Genomic DNA, 22,293 nt, shown 5'->3' with positions numbered 1-22,293 from the left:
CCTCCTTTTTGTCTAATCATTTAACATCTTTATTTCTGTGCAGCATTGTTGTGTCCGCATACAGTTTAATGTCCTTACTTGACTTTGAATTATCAGCAAACTTTTGATATATTACTGTCTCATCTGCATCATTAATGTAGATTGTAATTAGGTCAGGATCTAGCATCAATACTTGTGACATTCCACATTTACAGCCTGCTTTTTGTTTTAAATCTCTACTTCCAGTGTTCTATCCATGAATCAATCTTCCATTTATGTGAATCTATTATGTCCAACTTTATCAACCTTTAATTCTAGTGTTATCTTTCTTGGGCAGCCTTCTTGGGATGTCTACAAAATCAAAATATATTGCATTTACTGACTCCCCTTTATCCCTGCCATTCTTCAGAATATTCTAAAAGAAAATTGTGCAACATTATTCCACTTTCTTAAACCATGTTGAGTATGTAGTCTGTCTAATTCTGCAATGACCTAATTGTATCATTCTGATAACTTAATAACATATTCCACCAGTTTGCTGACAACTAAAGTCAGGGGAATTGCCCTGCAGATCACAGTTTTCCTTCTCCATCCTTTCTTGGACAGTGTTTTGTTACATTTGCTTACTTTCAATCCATTAAGAACTTTCATGAATCTAAAGTAACGTCCCCAATCACTGCTGACACACCTTTTAGAATCCTATGATGCCATTGGGTCATAGGAGTCACTAAAGCATGTTGAGTCCATGCTGGCTCTCCAACTTTTCCAACTGATGCTCAGTAATTAAAGCGCCTCAATAATACATACAAAAGTTCTTGTATATCTTTGTGAATTATCTGTAATGGTGCTCTCCTGATTCTGTCTCTCGATTTGCAGGTTCATAGAATATCCCACAACAGAATGATAGTAACTCTTTGCTTCTAAATTCTAACCAGATGGACATATTTTTCACAACACTAGAATGTCTTTGTTAAACAACACTAAAATTCAACTTCTCTTTTTTTTCCTTTCCTATTATACCTGAATACTTTGTATTCTTAAATAATAAGTACTCAGCCCTCAGTACGTTTAAGACACATTTCAATTAATGCTGCTAGATTACATTCCCACATGCTATTTATTCTTCCCTATCCGTGGGGATAGCTGAAATGATGGTTTTACTTGCCAGGACTTGCTGCTGTTCAATCTCTCTTCTGCAGGTACTTTTCACTTCCTTGTCAGAGGCACAGTGACTGGTTCACAACTTATAAAGTCTCTAACGTAATGGTTAAACTAACAACTTATAGCAACTGGTGAGATACGGTAACAGACTTTCTTCAGGTTTCAGGTTTTCCTAGTATGAAGAGACGCACCAGTTCTATTTCCTATAGTCCGAAGCTTCTGGCAATATCATGCACACCCACAAGCTGTTCAGCTACCGACGGCCAACCACATAAATGTTGACCTGTCATCGACAAAAGGTCACTACACTACAAAGGTAGTGGAAGGAGCTTACTGTGTGCAATAAATTTCATTTTGTATATAAACCCTAGTGTCATGCTTATACAATTAACCACCTCCACTGCATGAACAGCAGCAAGGTAAATACGACTTACAACATTGCGGGGAAACACAGTTTTATAAAGTGCACAAATCCTCCACAATCCTGGGTTTTTAAAACAGTTGTTTTCTCATTTTAGCCCACAATAAAAAAATACAGAAAAGTATAAAATATACAGTCTTTACAAAATAAAGTCGTAAAAGGGAGAGAAAACTTAAAACAATTACCAGATGTTGTTCTACTCAAATTGAGATTCTATTGAATTGTTCTGATGAGTGCAGGACAAGACTTTTGTTAAAATGCACAATTTTTCAGCAATGGTCAATAATAATTTTAACCATGATGTATTGGTGAATGGGAGTCATTAAGGGCCAGCAAAAACAAAATTTGCATTAGGAATATTTCCTTTTTTTAAAAAAAAACTTCAGCATCGATAGTAAGAACTGGGAAGTTTTTTTCATTCTATCATAGAACGAGGATGGTGCTGGCTGCCCAGTATTAACTATCCATCCCTAGCTACCCTCTTGAAACACTGCAGCCCACTTGCTGACGGGTAAACCCACAATGCCATTAGACAGAGTTCCAGGATTTTGACCCACCACCACCACCGAAGGTGCAGCATTACATTTAAAACTGTGGTTGAAGAGAGGCTTGGAGAAAAATGTGCAGGTGATGGTGGTATCTGCTGCTCCTGTCCTTCTAGATTGAAGTGGTCGTGGATTTGGGAGGTGTTGTCTAAGGATCTTTGGTGAATTTCTGCAGTGCATCTTTTAGATAGGGCACACTACTCCTACTGTGCTTTGGTAGTGGAAGGAGTGGATGTTTGTGGATGCACTGCCAATCAAGAGAGCTGTTTTGTCCGGATGATATCAAGCTTGAGTGTTGTTGGAGCTGCAACCATACGACAAAAGAAGAATTCTATCACACTCTGACTTGCGCCTTGTAGATGATGGGTAGGCTTTGGGATTCAGGAGGTAAGTTTCATGCTTCAGTAATCCCGAGACTGGCCTGCTCTTGAGCCACTGTGTTTATATGGTGAGTCCAACTGAGTTTCTGGTCAATGGTAACCCCAAGGATGTTGATAGTGGGGATTCAGTGATGGTAACATCATTGGCTTTCAAGGCGTAGTGGTAAGGTTGTCTCTTATTGGAGATGATCATTGCCCGCCATTCATTTGGTGCAAATGTTACTGCCACTTGTCCAGGCCAAGCCTCAATACTGTCCAGGTCTTGTTCCATTTGAACATGGAATGCTTCATTATCAAATTGTGAATGATTATGATGTGGCAGGCATCACAGAGACATGGTTGCAGGGCAGTTTACAACAAGGATTCACAACTTATCAAAAAGACAGCGAGGTGGGCAGAAGGGGCGGGGTTACCTTGCTGGTTAAGAATGAAATTAAATCTATGGCACTGAATGACATAGGGCCAAATGATGTGTAGTCTGTGTGGGTGGATTTGAGGAACCACAAAGGCAAAAAAACCATAATGGGAGTTATGTACAGACATCCCAGCAGTAGTCAACACCAAGGGCACATGATGTACCAGAAAATAGATAGAGCATGTCAGAAAGACAAGGTCACGGTGATCATGGGGGACTTCGATACGCAAATAAACTGGGTGAATAATGTTGCCAGGGGATCCAAAGAAAGGGAATTCATGGAATGCTTGCAGGATGGCTTTTTGGAACAGCTTGTGATGGAGCCCACTGGCGAGCAGACTATTCTGGACTTAGCGCTATGTAATGAGCCAGACTTTATAAAAGATCTTAAAGTAAGGGAACACTTAGGGGGCAGAGATCATAATATGGTAGAGTTCAGTCTGCAATTTGAAAGAGAGAAGGCAAAATCGGATGAAATGGTGTTACAGTTAAATAAAGGTGCATGAGAGAGGAACTGACGAAGATCGACTGGAAGCAGAGCCTAGTGGGGAAGACAGTAGAACAACAATGGCGGGAGTTTCTGGGTGTAACTGAGGACACAGTACAGAGGTCCAAAGAAAAGAAAGATTATCTGGGGAGGGGGGGGTGATTAGACAGCCATGGCTGACCAAGCAAGTCAGGAAATGTATCAAAGAACAAGAGAGCCTATAATGTGGCCAAGAGCACTGGGAAATCCAAAGATTGGGAAGACAACAAAAACAGAGGATAACAAAGAGAGAAATAAGGAAGGAGCGGATCAAATATGAAGGTAAGCCAGCCAGTAATAGTAGAAATGATAGTAAAATTTTATTTCAATACATAAGAAACAAATGAGAGGCAGAAGTAGGAATTGGGCCGCTCCAAATTGATGCAGGAAGGCTAGTGATGGGAGATAAGGAAATAGCTGAAGAACTTAAATGAAGAACTTAAGTGGAAGACATGAGTAATATCCCAACAATTAAGGAAAGTCAGCAGGCAGAGTAGAGTATGGTAACCATTACAAAAGAGAAAGTACTAGAAAAGTTAAAAGATCTAAAAATTGATAAATCTCCTGGCCCCGATGGGCTACATCCTAGAGTTCTGAGGGAGGTGGCTGAGGAAATAGCGGAGGCATTGGTTGGTGATCTTTCAAAAATCACTGAAGTCAACTAAAGCCCCAGATGATTGCAAAATCACTGTTGTAACCCCCTTTTTCACGAAAGGATCAAGACAAAAGATGGAAAATTATCAGCTGATTAGTCTAACCTTGGTTGTAGGTAAAATTGTAGAATCCATCATGAAGGATGAGATTTCTAAATTCTTGGAAGTGCAGGGTCAGATTAGAACAAGTCAGCATAGATTTAGTAAGGGGAGGTCGTGCCTGACAAACCTGTTAGAACTCTTTGAAGAGCTAAGAAGTAGGTTAAACTAGGGAAATCCAGTGGATGTTATCTATCCAGGCTTCCAAAAGGCCCTTGATAAGGTGCCTCACGGGAGGCTGCTGAGTAAGCTGAGGGCCCATGGTGTTCGAGATGAGCTACTGGCATGGATTGAAGATTGGCTATCTGACAGAAGGCAGAGAGTTGAGATAAAAGGTTCTTTATCAGAATGGCAGCTGGTGACAAGTGGTGTCCCGCAGGGATCAGTGTTGGGGCTGCAGCGGTTCACTTTATATATTAACAAGCTGGATGAAGGGGCTGGGGAAATTCTAGCGAAGTTCGTCGATGATACGAAGTTAGGTGGACAAGTAGGTAGTACTGAGAAAGTGGGAAGGCCACAGGACGATTTAGACAGTTTAGGAGAGTGGTTGAGGAAGTGGTTGATGAAATTCAATGTGAGCAAATGCGAGGTCTTGCACTTTTTAAAAAAAACACAGACATGGACTATTTTCTAAACAGTGAGAAAATTCATAAAGCCAAAGTACAAAGGGATCTGCGAGTGCTAGTCCAGGATTCTCTAAAGGTTGACTTGCAGGTTGAGTCCGTGGTTCAGAAAACAAATGTAATGTTGTCATTTATCTCAAGAGGGTTGGAATATAAAAGCAGTGATGTGCTTATGAGACTTTGTAAAGCTCTAGTTAGGCCCCATTTAGAATACTGTGTCCAATTTTGGGCCCCATACCTCTGGAAGGACATACTGGCACTGGAGCATGTCCAGCGGAGATTCACACGGATGACCCCTGGAATGGTAGGTCTAACATACAATAAAGGGCTGAGGATTCTGGGATGGTACTAGAGTTTAGAAGGTTGAGGGGAGATCTAATAGAAACTTAAAAGATAATACATGGCTTAGAAAGGGTGGACAATAGGAATTTGATTCCATTAGGCGGGGAGACTAGGACCCAGGGGCACAACCTTAGAATTAGAGGGGGTCAATTTACAACGGAAATGAGGAGACATTTCTTCAACCAGAGAATGGTGGGCCTGTGGAATTCATTGCCACGGAGCACAGTGAAGGCCGGGACGTTAAATGTCTTCAAGGCAGAGATTGATAAATTCTTGATCTCGCAAGGAATTAAGGGCTACAGGGAGAGTGTGGGTAAGTGGAGTTGAAATGCCCATCAGCCATGATTAAATGGCAGAGTGGACTCAATGGGCCGAATGGCCTTACTTCCAACTCCTATGTCTCATGATCTTGTTATTGGAGGAGCTGTGACTGGTGGTGAACACTATGTAATCATCGGCAAACATCCTCACTTCTAACCTAAGATCATTGATGAAACAACTTAAGATGCTTGTGCCTAAGACACAACCCTGAGGAACTCCTGTAGAGATATCCTGGAGCTTAGATGACTGACCTCCAACACCACACTCTTCCTCTGCGCCAGGTATGACTCCAACCAGCAGTTTCTCATCAATACCATTGTTTCCAGTTTTGCTAGGGCTCTTTGATGCCACACTCAGTCAAATACAGCCCTGATGTCAAGGGCTGTTGCTTTTAACTCACTTCTGGAATTAAGCTCTTTTACCATGCTTGAACCAGGGCTGTAATGAGGTCAGCAGTTGATGTCCCTGCTGGAACCCAAATTAGGCATTACTAAGCAGGTTATTTCGGAGCATATGTTGATAACACTGTTGACAACATCTTTCATCGCATGACTGATGACAGAGTAGACTGATGGGGTGATAATTGGCCAGGTTGGATTTGTCCTGTTTTTTGCGTACAGGACATACCCGGGCAATTTTGACATTGTAAGGTAGGTGCCAGTGTTGTAAGAGTACTGGAATAGTTTGGTGAGGACAGAGGCCAGTTTTGGAGCACAAATTCTCATTGCTACTGTTGGAATATTGTCAGGTTCCATAGCTTTTGCAGTATCCAGTGATTCCAACCAATTCTTGATATTCATGTGGAGTGAATCGGATTGGCTGACATCCACATGACAATTCTGGCTAGAGATTGCTGTGAATACTTAAGTCATATCCTTTGCATGGATGTATTGGTTCTTCCATCACTGAGGATGAGGATATTTGTGGAGTGTCCTCCTCCTGTGAGTTGTTTAATTGTCCACCATCATTCAGGTCTGGATGTGGCAGGACTGGTCTGGTCTGTTGGATGTGGGATCACTTAGCTCTGTCTATCACTTGCTATTTATACTGTTTGGCATGCAAGTAATCCTGTTTGGTAGCTTCAGCAGGTTGATACCTCATTTTTAAGTATGCCTGGTGCTGCCCCTGGTATCTCTGCCCCTCCTGCAATCTCCGTTGAACCAGGGTTAAACTCTTGGCTTGGTGGTAAAGGTTGAGTGAGCAAAATGCCTGGCCCATGAGGTTATAAATTGTACTGAAGTACAACTCTGCTGCATCTGATGGCCCACAGCACATTATGGAGTTCATTCCTAAGTTGCTAAATCTGTTCAAAGTCTGCTCCATCTACCATAGTGATAATGGTATACAACACGATGATGGAAGGCATTCTTAACATGAAGGCAGGACTTAGTCTCCATAAGGAGTATGCGGTGGCCAGTCTTAACTGATACCAGCACGGACAATGGAAATGTATAAACCACTGGCTAGGCTACCACTAAAAGCCACAGACAAGATTTACTGGATTAGCAAGATTTAGCTGTGAGGAAAAATTGCAAAGTCTGATCATGCTTTGTTTGGAAAAGAGGAAGCAGAAGGAAGATTTCATTCAATGAAAACAAGGAGCCTCAATAGAATCAATAGGTGGGAACTGCTTCCTTTAGGAGAGAGTTTATAAATAAACAATTATGTCTAAATAAATTGTTGCAAGGATTAGAGGGGAGCTGAAAAGAGAAAATTCCATCCAGATAGTAATGAGGGCCAGGAATTCATTGGCTGAAACCCAAATCCCATTTATAATTACTGCTATTTGCACTTGAATTGCCATAACTAACTAGGCAATGGACCAAGAGCAGGGAACTGTATTTCAACAAAACAGCTCTTTTCCAGCCGGTTCATTTAAAAAAAAAATGGGCTGAATGGCTTCTTTCTGTCTTCTAAATTTCTATAATTGTGTCACAAGGGTGATGAGTGATAACTGGTACAGAATAGCATACAGGAAACAAAGTTTTGGATGAGCCGCATTGTACACAGAATGAATGATGGAAAGGCAGCTAGAACATCAGAATAACTAAACAGAGAGGCGATCAACATTTTCGATTGTTTCAAGAGTATGTGGTCTGACAGAGGGATGGAGATGGGTAATATTATAGAGCTGAAAGTAGTCTGTCTTTATACTACAGAAGACATGAGGTTGGACGTACAGCTGACTGTGGCTCTGAGCTTGTGTGCAGTCAGGTTCAAGCTGGAGACAGGACAAAGCTTCAAATCAATAGCACATTTACAACTAGTGTTGAGAAAACTGAAGCTCAACACTAGTTAACCAGCACAAAAGGAGGAAGGGGACAGCTGGTATCATCACCAAGAACATGCATTTTTATATGATACTTGGTTGAGGCCATTGTGGAAATATGGGGAGGGAAAGAAACATGATTAGAGATACTTAAATAAAAGAATACATGAAAGAACTGTGAATGCTATAAATCAGAAACAAAAATAGAAGTTGCTAGAAAAGCTTAGCAAATCTGGCTGCATTTATGATGAGAAATCAGAATGGAGGGAGGGTCACTGGAGCTGAAACATTCACTCTGATTTCTCTTCACAGATACTGCCAGGCCTGCTGAGTTTTACCAGCAACTTCTATTTTTGTTTCTGTTATTAGAGATACCTAAGCAGAGAATTTAGGGAAATATGCATACAAACATATGAATTAGGAGCAATAGACCATTCAGCCTCTCTGCCTACAAGACCATGGTTGATCTGATTGCAGTCTTAACTCCAAATTGAATCAACTCCTTATATCCTTTAATTTCATTCTCAATTAAAAATTCATCCATATGAAAATATGAGCAAAAACTGAAGAAGCAATAATGTTAAAGGTTTTCCTTAAAAGAGTAACAAGGAACAAGAAAAAAAATTAAGCATTTATGTAGCACTTATCACATCTTTTAGACATCTCAAAAAGCTTCACAACCAGCAAATTGCCTTAGAAGGTGTAGACATCATTCTTTTGTGCAGAAATGCCATTACTACATTTATGCACAAACAACTTGACCATTTAATCATTTTGATGGTGTTAGTTGAGCATTAAAATTGGTTAGCTTAGTAGGATCTTCTTATGGTAAAATGGGACTTGTAGTGATTGTAATAAGGTCAGTCAGGGGAGCGTCAGAGTTTCAATTCACTCAGAGCTGGCTCTGAGGAAGTTGGATCAGTGTCAAAGATTCTCCATGTGTAAATAAAGGGTGACTTGAGGACGTGATACCAGCCTCTGTGGCGTTATTTCAGGATTGTTCAGGTAGTTGTAAACAATCAGGAACGTCTCAGTTTAACTCTTCATCGCGATAATGCCATCTCCAACAGTACAACACTCCTTCAGAAACATGAAAAAGTGTCAACCCAGATTATGTGTTTTTAAATCACTAAGCAGAGCTTCAATACACAAACTTCAGAGTCAACACACAAGAGTGCTACCATTGGGCTAGGGTGGCACTTCTGGAACAAGAACTAAATATGAAGAGACTTGATGCTACTCAAAATGTATTTCTTTTGAGAGTGCAGGAATTACAATCAATTCCTTAATTATGCAGAGGCACATGGGTTGTATGTAAGTACATTACTTTTCATGAATTGTGTAAACAAAAGAACATAAATTCAAAATTGATGTGAATTTTTTTTTGAAAGGAAAGGTCATGTTTGAGCAACCTAGAGTCATACAGTCCAACTTGTCCAGATTGAAGGTGACAAATTTCTTTCCCCCCGCCCCAAAAGTAATGGAAACAAAGAAAAACAACTTAGCTAAAGCATCAGAATTATATTGATAAGCATTGGATACAGGTCAAAACCACATTTCATTCTCTGTCTTCCCCTATAACTGAAAAGAAATCCGTAAGATACAAAGTTATGCTTCCAGTAATGGAATGGGAGTTTTTTTTTGAGGAACAGCAATTGGGAGTTGATTAATGGAAAATTGAGACAGCCAAACATTATAAAATTCTGCATCCTTGCACTTGTGTTATTCAATACTTATCAATGGAAGAACAGTATCTTTCATGGAATTAGCACTTCTGAAACATGATTTTTTTAAACATCAATTTCAAATAGTTCATGCAAATTTGTATTTTTCAAAATTATAATTTTCAACACATATTACAGAAGGGCATACATACTGAATGTTGTGTGCAAGTATAAAATAGATACCTGTTTCTTTATTTTGAGCACAAGTAGGGTATAAAGAGGCTGTACACCTAAAGGCATCCAATTCTGGATTAAAAGGTTCTAAAACTTTGTTTCCAGCACTTAATCTTTCCCACGGTTCTGTCATCGATGCTTTGATGTTCCTTTCCTGATGTTGCAAATTACCATGAAAAAGATCATCCTCTGATCTCAAATACCTGCAAAAAAAGTAATCAATTCTTAGCCTCATATCTCCAAGTTTAAATAGAGAAAAAATAAGAGGTATTTGCATTTGGATAAGCACCTATCATGCCTCCAAGGTTCCAAAGCACTTTGCAGAAGATAAACAAATTTTGGAATATTGTATTATTAAAAACCCAGCAACTAATATTTGTATGTTTTTTTGGATTCCAGCATCTGCATTTTTTGTCTCTCACCAAATAACCAGCTAATCCAATTTCAGAAAAGTTAGTTCAGAAATAAATATCAGGCAAGACATTGGGAGAATGCCCACGACCACTAATTAGTGTCACATAATAATTTCTGTCTGTCCGAGAGGACAAATGGGGCCTAGGTTTAATATCTCTTCCAAAGAACAGTAACGGTGCAGTGCTCCACACACTGCAACAACGATTTAGCACTTTTAATGTTAGAAAACATCTTAAGGCACTTCACTGGAGTGTTATTAAACTAGAATACAAATGACGCAGATGATATTAAGAGAACTGACAGAAGACTCAGTTTTTAAGGAGCATCTTAGAGAGTGATATGTGGTGAGGCAAAGAGATTTATGGCAGATATTCTACAGCATACTAATTACAAGCAAGTAAAGTTAGGCATGTACAAGAGGCTGGAATTCAAGCAGTGCCATCATCTCAAAGGCTTATATGGTTGAAGAGGTGAGTAATATAGGAAGGATTAAAGCCATCTATGGATTGGACAAAACAAGATTTTTTTTTTAAGATTGAGGTATTGCTGGATTATGAAAAACTGGATGGTGATGAAAGGCTGCATATGATCAGCATGTAGAAACTGATACTGATATTTGGGAGCATTGCTTATGGACAACAGGTGATGGAGAAAACTGAAGGTGAGGTCCAAGAATAGATCCTTGGAAGATAGGGCAGGCAATAGTGGGAAGAGAAGCCGTTATGGGTTATTCTCAGGCTGTGGTTGAACAGACAAGAATGGAAACAGGCAACAGAAGCTCCACTCATGTGAAGCGTCAGAGCGGCACGCTAAAGGTTGCATGTAGGGTGGGAAGGTTGAGGAAAGATAGCTTACATCAGTCACAGGGAGTGTCATTTGTTATTTCAATAAGGATAGTTTCAGTACACGTAGTCAGGACCCGATAGGCAGAATGCAAACACAGAATTAGAGAAAAGATAAGCATGGATTTGGAAGCTGATAACACATTAAGGTCTGATCTCATTACCCTCAACTCCACTTCCCCTACAAGGAGCTACAAGGAGAGGCTGAACAGGCTGGGGTTGTTTTCCCTGGAGCGTCGGAGGCTGAGGGGCAACCTTATAGAGGTTTACAAAATTATGAGTGGCATGGATAAGATAAATAGACTAAGTCTTTTCCCTGGGGTCAGGGAGTCCAGAACTAGAGGGCATAGGTTTAGGGTGAGAGAGGAAAGATATAAAAGAGACCAAAGGGGCAACCTTTTCACGCAGAGGGTGGTACGTGTATGGAATGAGCTGCTAGAGGATGTGGTGGAGGCTGGTACAATTGCAACATTTAAGAGGTATTTGGATGGGTATATGAATAGGAAGGGTTTGGAGGGATATGGGCTGGATGCTGGCACGTGGGACTAGATTGGGTTGGGATATCTGGTCGGCATGGACGGGTTGGACCGAAGGATCTGTTTCCATGCTGTACATCTCTGACTCTATAATCCGATATGATTCAATAAGTTGTCCCTCATTCTTCTATATTTCAAGGAGTACAACCCGATTTATTCAACCTCTCCCCATAAGACAGTCCTTCCATGCCTGGTATCAACCCAGTGAACCTTCTCTGGTCTAGTTCCAATATAAGTATATCTTTCCTTAGATAATAGACTCATAACAGTTCACAGTAATCCAGATGTAGTCTGACTTGTGCCTAGTATAGTTTTAGAAAAACCTCCCTACTTTTATACTCAATTCCCTTTGAAATAAAGGCACAACACTACACGTGCCTTCCCTACTATCAGCTGAACCTGTATGCTAACTTTTGTGATTCACAGACGAGGAGCCCCAAATGCCTCTGGTCTGTAGCTTCCTGTAATCTTTCTCTATTTAAATAACATTCTGCTCCTCTTTTGTTCCTGCCAAAGTACATAACCTCATGTTTCACATGCTATATTCCAGCTGCCAAATGTTTGCCCAGCACTTAACCTCATATAGTCACAGCATCATAGAGATGTACAGCACGGAAACAGACCCTTCAGTCCAACCCGTCCATGTCAACCAGATATCCCAACTTAATCTAGTCCACTTGCCTGCACCTGGCCCATATCACTTCAAATCCTTTCCTATTCATATACTCATCCAGATGCCTTTTAAATGTTGCAATTGTACCAGTCTCCACCTGCAACCTCCTCTGGCAGCTCATTCCATACACACACCACCCTCTGCATGAAAAAGTTGCCCCTTAGGTCCCTTTTATATCTTTTCTCTCTCACCCTAAACCTGTTCTGGATTAGTGGTCCTGGAAGAGCACAGCAGTTCAGGCAGCATCCGAGGAGCAGTAAAATCAACGTTTCGGGCAAAAGCCCTTCATCAGGAATAAAGGCAGAGAGCCAGAAGCGTGGAGAGATAAGCTAGAGGAGGGTGGGGGTGGGGAGAAAGTAGCATAGAGTACAATAGGTGAGTGGGGGAGGGGATGAAGGTGATAGGTCGGATTTGGGGGGAGGGTGGAGTGGATAGGTGGAAAAGAAGATAGGCTGGTAGCACAAGTCATGGGGTCAGTGCTGAGCTGGAGGTTTGGAACTAGGGTGAGGTGGGGGAAGGGGAAATGAGGAAACTGTTGAAGTCCACATTGATGCCCTGGGGTTGAAGTGTTCCGAGGCGGAAGATGAGGGCTTCTTCCTCCAGGCGTCTGGTGGTGAAGGAGCAGGGGTGAAGGAGGCCCAGGGCCTCCATGTCCTCGGCAGAGTGGGAGGGAGAGTTGAAATGTTGGGCCACAGGGCGGTGTGGTTGATTAGTGCGGGTGTCCCGGAGATGTTCCCTGAAGCACTCTGCTAGGACGCGTCCAGTCTCCCCAATGTAGAGGAGACCGCATCGGGAGCGACGGATACAATAAATGAGATTAGTGGATGTGCAGGTAAAACTTTGATGGATGTGGAAGGCTCCTTTATGGCCTTGGATGGAGGTGAGGGCGCAGGTTTTGCAGTTCCTGCGGTGGCAGGGGAAGGTGCCAGGATGGGAGGGTGGGTTGTAGGGGGGGCGTGGACAGTCGATACAGGGCCCGCCTTCCCCTGCTACCGCAGGAACTGCAAAGCCTGCGCCCACACCTCCTCCTTCACCTCCATCCAAGGCCATAAAAGAGCCTTCCACATCCAATGTTTTACCTGCACATCCATTAATATCAGTTATTGTATCCATTACTCCCGATGCGGTCTCCTCTACATTGGGGAGATTGGACGCCTCCTAGCAGAGCGCTTCAAGGAACATCTCCGGGACACCCACATCAATCAACCACACCGCCCTGTGGCCCAACATTTCAACTCTCCCTCCCACTCTGCCGAGGACATGGAGGCCCTGGGTCTCCTTCACCGCTGCTCCCTCACCACCAGACGCCTGGAGGAAGAACGCCTTATCTTCCGCCTCGGAACACTTCAACCCCAGGGCATCAATGTGGACTTCAACAGTTTCCTCATTTCCCCTTCCCCCACCTCACCCTAGTTCCAAACTTCCAGCTCAGCACTGTCCCCATGACTTGTCCTACCTGCCTATCTTCTTTTCCACCTATCCACTCCATCCTCCTCCCAACCCCGACCTATCACCTTCATCCCCTCCTCCACTCACCTAATATACTCTATGCTACTTTCTCCCCACCCCCCCCCCTCTCCTCTAGCTTATCTCTCCACGCTTCAGGCTCTCTACCTTTATTCCTGATGAAGGGCTTTTGCCCGAAACATCGATTTTACTGCTCCTCGGATGCTGCCTGAACTGCTGTGCTCTTCCAGCACTACTAATCCAGAATCTGGTTTCCAGCATCTGCAGTCATTGTTTTTCCCACAATTTAGCATGGCCAATTTACCTGACGTGCACATCTTTGGATTGTGGGACAAAACCGGTGCACCCGGAGGAAACCCATGCAGAGACGGGGAGAACCAGGGACCCTGGTGCTATGAGGCAGCAGTGCTAACCACTGAGCCACTATGCCGCCCCAAAACTTCAAAAGAGTTTTTTGCCCTCCTGATTTCTCTCTTAAGTATTCTCTTATTGTCTTTATACTCTTCTAAACATTTCCCTCTTTCTATTCTGTCAATACCTGACATATGCTTCCTTCATTTTCTTAACCAAACCCTCAATTTCTCTCGTCACCCAGCATTCCTTATACCTACCAGCCTTTCCTTTCACCCGAACAGGAATATACTATCTTTACAAATTTGTAGGGAGATCTCAGTTATCTGTAAGAATAATAGGGTGGTTATGGTAGGGGATTTAAACTTTCTAGACATAGACTGGGACTGCCATAGTGTTAAGGGTTTAGATGGAGAGGAATTTTGAGTCATGTGGATGTACCTACTAGAGAAGGTACAAAACTTGACCTACTCTTGGGAAATGAGGCAGGGCAGGTTACTGAGGGGTCAGTGGGGGAGCACTTTAAGGCCAGTGACCATAATTCTATTAGTTTTAAAATAGTGATGGAAAAGGATAGACCAGATCTAAAAGTTGATGTTCTAAGTTAGAGAAAGCTGATTGGGGGCAGATGTTCGCAGGTAAAGGGACGGATGGAAAATGGGAAGCCTTCAGAAATGAGATAACAAGAATCCAGAGAAAGTATATTCCTGTCAGGGTGAAAGGGAAGGCTAGGTAAAAGGGCTTTTGCCCGAAACGTCGATTTTGCCTGTCCTCGGATGCTGCCTGAATTGCTGTGCTCTTCCAGCACCACTGATCCTGAAAGGAAAGGCTGGTAGGTATAGGGAATGCTGGATGACTAAAGAAATTGAGGGTTTGGTTAAGAAAAAGAAGGAAGCATATGTCAGGTATAGACAGGATAGATCGAGTGAATCCTTGGAAGAGTATAAAGAAAGTAGGAGTATACTTGAGGGAGATCAGGAGGGAAAAATGGGGACATGAGATAGCTTTGGCAAATAGAATTAAGGAGAATCCAAAGGGTTTTTACAAATTCATGAAGGACAAAAGGGTAACTAGGGACAGAATAGGGCCCCTCAAAGATCAGCAAGGCGGTCTTTGTGTGGAGCCACAGAAAATGAATATTTTGCATCAGTATTTACTGTGGAAAAGGATATGGAAGATATAGACTGTAGGGAAATAGATGGTGACATCTTGCAAAATGTCCAGATTACAGAGGAGGAAGTGCTGGATGTCTTGAAATGCATAAAAGTGGATAAATCCCCAGGACATGATCAGGCGTACCCGAGAACTCTGTGGGAAGCTAGAGAAGTGATTGCTGGGCCTCTTGCTGAGATATTTGTATCATCGATAGTCACAGGTGAGGTGCCAGAAGACTGGAGGTTGGCAAACGTGGTGCCACTGTTTAAGAAGGGCAGTAAAGACAAGCCAGGGAACTATAGACCGTTGAGCCTGACCTCTGTGGTGGGCACGTTGTTGGAGGGAATCCTGAGGGACAGGATGTACAAGTATTTGGAAAGGCAAGGACTGATTCGGGATAGTCAACATGGCTTTGTGCATGGGAAATCATGTCTCACGAACTTGATTGAGTTTTTTGAAGAAGTAACAAAGAAGATTGATGAGGGCAGAACAGTAGATGTGATCTATATGGACTTCAGTAAGGTGTTCGGCAAGGTTCCCAATGGGAGACTGATTAGCAAGGTTAGATCTCATGGAATACAGGGAGAACTAGCCATTTGGATACAGAACTGGCTCAAAGGTAGAAGACAGAGGGTGATGGAGGAGGGTTGTTTTTTAGACTGAAGGCCTGTGGCCAGTGGAGTGCCACAAGGATCGGTGCTGGGCCCTCTACTTTTTGTCATTTGCATAAATGATTTTGATGCGAGCATAAGAGGTACAGTTAGTAAGTTTGCAGATGACACCAAAATTGGAGGTGTAGTGGACAGCGAAGTGGGTTATCCCAGACTACAACAGGATCTTGACCAGATGGGCCAATGGGCTGAGAAGTGGCAGATGGAGTTTAATTCAGATAAATGCGAGGTGCTGCATTTTGGGAAAGCAATCTTATCAGGACTTATACACTTAATGGTAAGGTCCTAGGGAGTGTTGCTGAACAAAGAGACCTTGGAGTGCAGGTTCATTGCTCCTTGAAAGTGGAGTCGCAGGTATATAGGACAGTGAAGGCGGCGTTTGGTATGCTTTCCTTTATTGGTCAGAGTATCGAGTACAGGAGTTGGGAGGTCATGTTGTGGCTGTACAGGACATTAGTTAGGCCACTGTTGGAATATTGCGTGCAATTCTGGTCTCCTTCCTATCAGAAAGATGTTGTGAAACTTGAAAGGGTTCAGAAAAGATTTACAAAGATGTTGCCAGGGTTGGAGGATCTGAGCTTCAGGGAGAGGCTGAACTGGCTGGGGCTGTTTTCACTGGAGCGCGGAGGCTGACGGGTGACCTTATAGAGGTTTACAAAATTATGAGGGGCATAGGATAAATAGACAAAGGGTTTTACCTGGGGTCAGGGAGTCCAGAACTAGAGGGCATAGGTTTAGGGTGAGAGGGAAAAGATATAAAAGAGAACCTAAGGGGCAACTTTTTCACGTAGACGGTGGTACGTGTATGGAATGAACTGCCAGAGGATGTGGTGGAAGCTGGTACAATTGCAACATTTAAGAGGCATATGGATGGGTATATGAATAGGAAGGGTTAGGAGGGAGATGGGCCATGTGCTGGCAGTTGGGACTAGATTGGGTTGGGATATCTGGTCAGCATGGACGGGTTGGACCGAAGGGTCTGTTTCCATGCTGTACATCTCTGTGACTCTATGATTATCTTCATTTTCTTCATCCAAGTAAATAAATTATGACACACCACTAGTTACAGGTCACAAAAATAGAAACTACTGAAGAAACTCAGCAAGTCTGGCAGCATCTTTGGCGAGAAAGCAGAGTCAACATTTTGGGTCCAATGTCCCTTCTTCAAAACTCAGAAATTGAAGCTTGATGACGTTATGTATTTCTCAATGCTCTGCTAATACTGTACTTTCTTTATTACAGACTGAAATTTTACCAGTAACAGTGCAATGTACTGCTTGGTAGTTGAGGCACAAAACCTCAACCTTTAAAAAGCACTTGGATGAGCAACTGAAATGTCATAACATTCAATGCTGTAGGCGCTGTAGAGTGGGACTATTGTAGATTCTGAATAGTTATTATCAGTGCAGAGTCAATGGGTCGAACAGCTCTCCGCTGTTGTATGATTCTACAAAGAGACATAAAAAGACTAGCCTAGAGTTAGCTTAGTTTTTTGAATCCCTTTTCTAATTCTCTAATTTTCCAAAGTCCAAGGATTTCTTGAAAATCACAACCAGCACATACATTATCTCTATAGCTACTTCCTTTAAGACATCACTTCAGGTCCAAGAGGCATAGTGGTTGTTAGTTCCACAGTTCAAAATCACACAACACCAGGTTATAGCCCAACAGTGTTATTTGAAAGTACTAGCTTTCCAAGCTACCTGAAGGAACAGCATTCCAAAAGCTAGTACTTCCAAATAAACCTGTTGGACTATAAACTGGTGTGTGAGATTTTCAACTTTGTCCACCCCAGTCCAGCTCCGGTACCTCCTCATTTAGTCCCACAGTTCCCATAGCACCTTTTCTCTAGTGGATGGATGTTGTATTTATTTCCTCTCCTCTTTTTCTCCCTTTGAAGTTTTAGTGATTTTGGAATGCTAGTGTTTTCTACTGTGAAGACTGATGCAAAGTACTTGTTCAATTCATCTGTATTTTCCTGGTTCCACATTATTATTTACCCAGCCTCATCCTCCACGGGGACTGTGGTCACTTTGGCTTCTGCTCTTCCTTTTATGTATTTAAAGAAGCTGTATAATGGTAATCTAAATAATGGTTCTCCACTTTCAAGGAATGTGAGCATTGCTAATAAGAGCAACATTTGTTGCTAATTCTTAACTGCCCTTGAGAAGGTGGTGCGGCTTAGTCCTGAATTGTGGATACCTATCTGGTGTGTTTGCAACCAGTGTTATTAGGAAGGCAGTTCCAATTCCAAAACAATAATTTCAGATAAATAACAGATTAATGGGAGACATGTTATCTTAGTTGTTTCATTGTCAGTTTGACCATTACTCTTCTACTTACCCCAGCTCTGCCCTCATCCTAATTCTCGCCTTGCTTCATTGATTTTCATACTGGTGGGTTCATATTTGATGGTCTTTAGTTAGTATGAAAGAAAATAAAATATTCTATCTTTTTCAGATGCTATCTAAACTAAGTGTTTTCAGAATTTGCTCTGATCAAATTTCTAACATGTTTTACTTTTTGCTTGGTAATACATGAAACCTAAAGGTGGCAAGCAAACTAGTCCACCAAACTAATTCTTGGAACAGAGGGACTGTGCAATGAAGAAAGGTTAAATAAACTGGGCCTATATTTTGTGGTGTTTAGAGGGTTGAGAGGTGATTTCATTCAAACAAACAAAATTCGTTTTGAGCGCAACAGGGTGGGTGCAGGGAGGATGTTATCACTGGCTGAGGTTCTACAGCCGGGGACAGAGTCTCAGAATTGGGGGCAGGCCAGTTAGGTCTATGACTTGGAGGAATTTCTTCAGTTTACTTGTTATAAACATTAAGGGATACAGGTATAATGCAGGCAAATGGTGGGAGTGGACCCAACCCAAATGGGTGAATGGCCTCCTTCAGCTCTAATTCTTATGTTCTTTAGTTTCGAAAATACTTTGAAAAAATGCTTGTGCCATTCCTATCGTATACTGTGTGTCAGTGCATGGAGTGAATGTTGAAGCTTGTGGATGGAATATTTAATAAGCAAGATGCTTTATCCTTGATGGTGTCAAGTTCTTTGAGTATACTTTGAGGCACACTTATCCAGGCATGTGGAGATTACTCCATTACAGTTCTGATTTATGCCTTGTAAATTGTGAACAAACTGAGGAGTCAGGAGGCCAGTTACTCACAACAGAATGCCTCAGCCTCTGACCTTACCTGTCGTCACAATACTCATATAGCAAGTCCAGTTCCATTCCAGCTGTTCATGCTCCCCTTTGAGAATTGCTGCAATTGCTCCTAGATATCCTTGACCAGGCACCAGGAAGGCAACACACCATCCTGGAATCTTGCTCGCAATTGCAAAGACGTCTGTCCCTGCTCCTCACTAGATAGTCCCTTAACATAATTGCTCTTTTGAACTTTGCCATACTCCTGCTTTACAGCAGAGCCGGTCACGGTGCCGAAGATCTGGTTGCTGCTGCTATTTGCCTCTTCAAGACTATCCCTCCTCTCCAACAGTACCCAAAACAGTATACTTGTTTGAGATGGGGATAGCAAGGCTGTTCCTTGCTGTGTTTCATTCATTTATACACAAACGTACATGTAGATTGCTCTTATGTGAAGATTACAACTAATATTTATGGTCATCATATTTAAAAGGACAGCTCAACAAAAAGGTCTATTCTTGGATTACGCAACCAAAAGTACACTCAGCGGCATTCACTGACTGCTGGGTCACATGGTACTTTACACCCTGGTTCCTTGATTATACATTTACGTCAACTGCATATCCCCTTAAATTGGAGGTATCACAACATTACTGAGAGGATGTTATCAGAGGCCATAGATTTTGATGTATCTGGTCACTACAGCTATTTTTTAATATCATATGGACTGAATCAAACTAGCCAAAAGACCATCATCTGCAAAGATGAGAACTTCAGGATGAGGCCAAGATGGATTATCCACATAGTATTTACGTCAAATGCTTCAGTCTGGCTTTTTACACTGATATGTTGAGTTTGCCATTCGAGAAATGGAGCTGTCTGTGGGACCTTTTCAGCCCATTAGCTTGTTATTTATGGCTAGTTGTGGCGGGGCTGCAGAGCTTTGAATTTGATCCATTGTTTGTGGAATCACTTTTTCTATCACACACTATTAACATGCAAGTACTGTGTTGAACCATTCACTCGGTTGGCACCTCATTTTAGTACATCCAGCACACATGATTTCCTGCACTCTTTATTGAACAGGGTTGATGCCACGGTTTAATATTAATGATAGAGTAAGGATGCATCCGGTCATGGGGGTTACAGATTATAGTCAAAAACAGTTCTGCCATCCCATAGTCCACATTTCCACATGGAAGTCCTGTTTTGAATTGCTCGATCTGTTCCAAATCTGCCTGTTTTAATATGACGGTAAGGACTTTTAAGACATCCAGTGCCTCCTCCGCTGAAACATGGACATTTCAGAGGAGGTGGTGTGAGATAACTTAACATGCATAAAGGTGGATAAATCCCCAGGACCTGATCGGGTGTACCCTAGAACTCTGTGGGAAGCTGGGGAAGTGATTACTGGACCCCTTTCTGAGATATTTGTATCATCGATAGCCACAGGTGAGATGCCAGATGACTGGAGGTTGGCTAAGACAGACATGGATAGATGTACTTTCTATAGACAGACTGGCAAGACAAATCATAAGATTTTCCTTTTGCCGGTCCCTAAAACCATATCAGAGGCTGAGACTGGCCAGGAATTGACTATTTGGGTCAGTTGTGGTGCAACTGAGCAAATCTTGGTGATAGATATGGATTGAAATCGCCCTACCTATAGTATATTCAGCATCCTTAGTGCCCTCAGTGATTCTTTCCATCTAAAGGCAATCAAACAATGCATCAATGTAATTATTCAAATATTATTATTGCATCAAATTCCCGCAGCACTATTTCCTGACCTATTGCTGTTACATTTTAACTCTTAAAAACATGAATCATACCGTCACTAATATGATACATTTATTATCAAGAGTAGTTCAAAACTTTCCATCTGAAAATGCACTGAAAACGCTTATGACACGCTTTATCAATGCAAATATTTATTTTAAAAGTGTCATGACTTATATATATTACTTGTCATGCACATAGGATCGTAGCCCAAAGTACACCATTCAGCCTATTCTACCTGTGCTGGCTCTCCAAAAGGAATAATTCACCTCTTGCTATTCCCCCATCTTCGCTTGATAGCCTGCATTTTTTTCCCCACACAATAATCCAATTCCCTGTTGAACACTTGATTGAACTTGTCCCCATCAAACTGACACTCAGTGCACTCCAAATCCTAACCACCTACTGTGTGAAAAAGCTTTTCCCTGTTTCTTATGCCAATTACCTTAAGTATGCGCCTTCTTGTTCTTAATTTTTCCACCAATGGGAATATTTGCCATGGTTTGGTGACAAGAACTGGATGCAACACTCAAGTTGAAACTTGTTCTCATCTATGAAGCTATTGACAAAAGCCAGAGATGTTAATCCTTATTTACTGTTCTTTCAACTAGTCCTGTCACCTTCAATGATTTTGACACATATATACTCAGGTCCCTCTGCTTCTGCATTCTCCTTAGAATCTTACTCTTTAGTTTACATTGTGTTGATCTTTGTATTAAAATGAATCACTTCATGTTTCTCAATATTAAAATTCACCTTGCGCATCCATTCCACCAAATTTTCTTTGACCTTCTGAAATTCATAAAACTTAAAGTTTCCATTCATCTGTAAATTTTGAAACTGTGCCCTGAACAAAAGGTTGTTAATAGACCTATGATATATAAATTATAAATACATATTAGGAAGAGCAGGCTTCCTAACAAAAAAACTATAATTGTCAGTTACAAGTCCTAATACAGGTACTGTGTTTTGGCAATAACAGATGGCATCTGAATGCAAATTTGTATTCAAAATCACTGAAACTACATTTGATCCAATTTTTTTTAATTTTAGCTGTATATGATATGTAATCATTTCAATACTAAAAAAAATTCTACCTCCCTTGGGCATAAACTTAGGTTATTTTGTGTCCATGAGCCAATGCATGACCAAACCATTGATTGCTACTGTTCTGTAGCAGCTAATGCCAAAATGCTTTCTGGTTTTGGAAGATGAAGTAACAAGTCAATCAAGTTCTTGATTCTAGTTGTGAATTAATCATGCTGTTGAGAGGGTGGTGCATCTGCAAATAGAATTTGGCTTGACTAGAGTTTGCTTTAATTGTATCATTATTTACTACAAGATGCAATCAAATTTTGTGTAGCATATTGTGATAAGGAATTTGAAGACTTTAAGAGAGCACAGATAGATTAGTTAAGTGGGTAGACAGATGAGAAATGCAGTTCAATGTTTTACAAAATGAAATGGAAATTGTTAAGCTTGTGAAAAGGATCACATCTTAAATAATAAGATGTTAAATAGAGGTGCAGAGATTTAAAAAGAGAAAATATTGAAGATACTCAGCAGGTTTAGCAACTTCCAAAGAGTGAGAAATAATAAACAAACACTACTAGATCAGC

General features: G+C 41.5%; 1 protein-coding gene across 5 annotated transcripts in view; it reads right to left on the bottom strand.

Annotated features, from left to right (window-relative positions):
* The window catches only part of kiaa1328 (KIAA1328 ortholog), a 173,667-nt gene that overhangs the window by 54,309 nt on the left and 97,065 nt on the right, over positions 1 to 22,293 (bottom strand). For all 5 annotated transcript variants that reach the window (XM_043684585.2, XM_043684442.2, XM_087990030.1 and 2 more), the window contains one exon: positions 9,642 to 9,835. In XM_043684585.2, the coding sequence (XP_043540520.2) occupies positions 9,642 to 9,835 (194 nt within the window). The remainder of the gene's footprint in view (positions 1 to 9,641; positions 9,836 to 22,293) is intronic.

This window comes from Chiloscyllium plagiosum, unplaced genomic scaffold, assembly GCF_037043375.1.
Source record: "Chiloscyllium plagiosum isolate Xiang-an unplaced genomic scaffold, Cpla_swu_hap1 HiC_scaffold_1, whole genome shotgun sequence".
Lineage (NCBI taxonomy): Eukaryota > Metazoa > Chordata > Chondrichthyes > Orectolobiformes > Hemiscylliidae > Chiloscyllium > Chiloscyllium plagiosum.
This window is presented reverse-complemented; position numbering and strand designations above follow the sequence as displayed.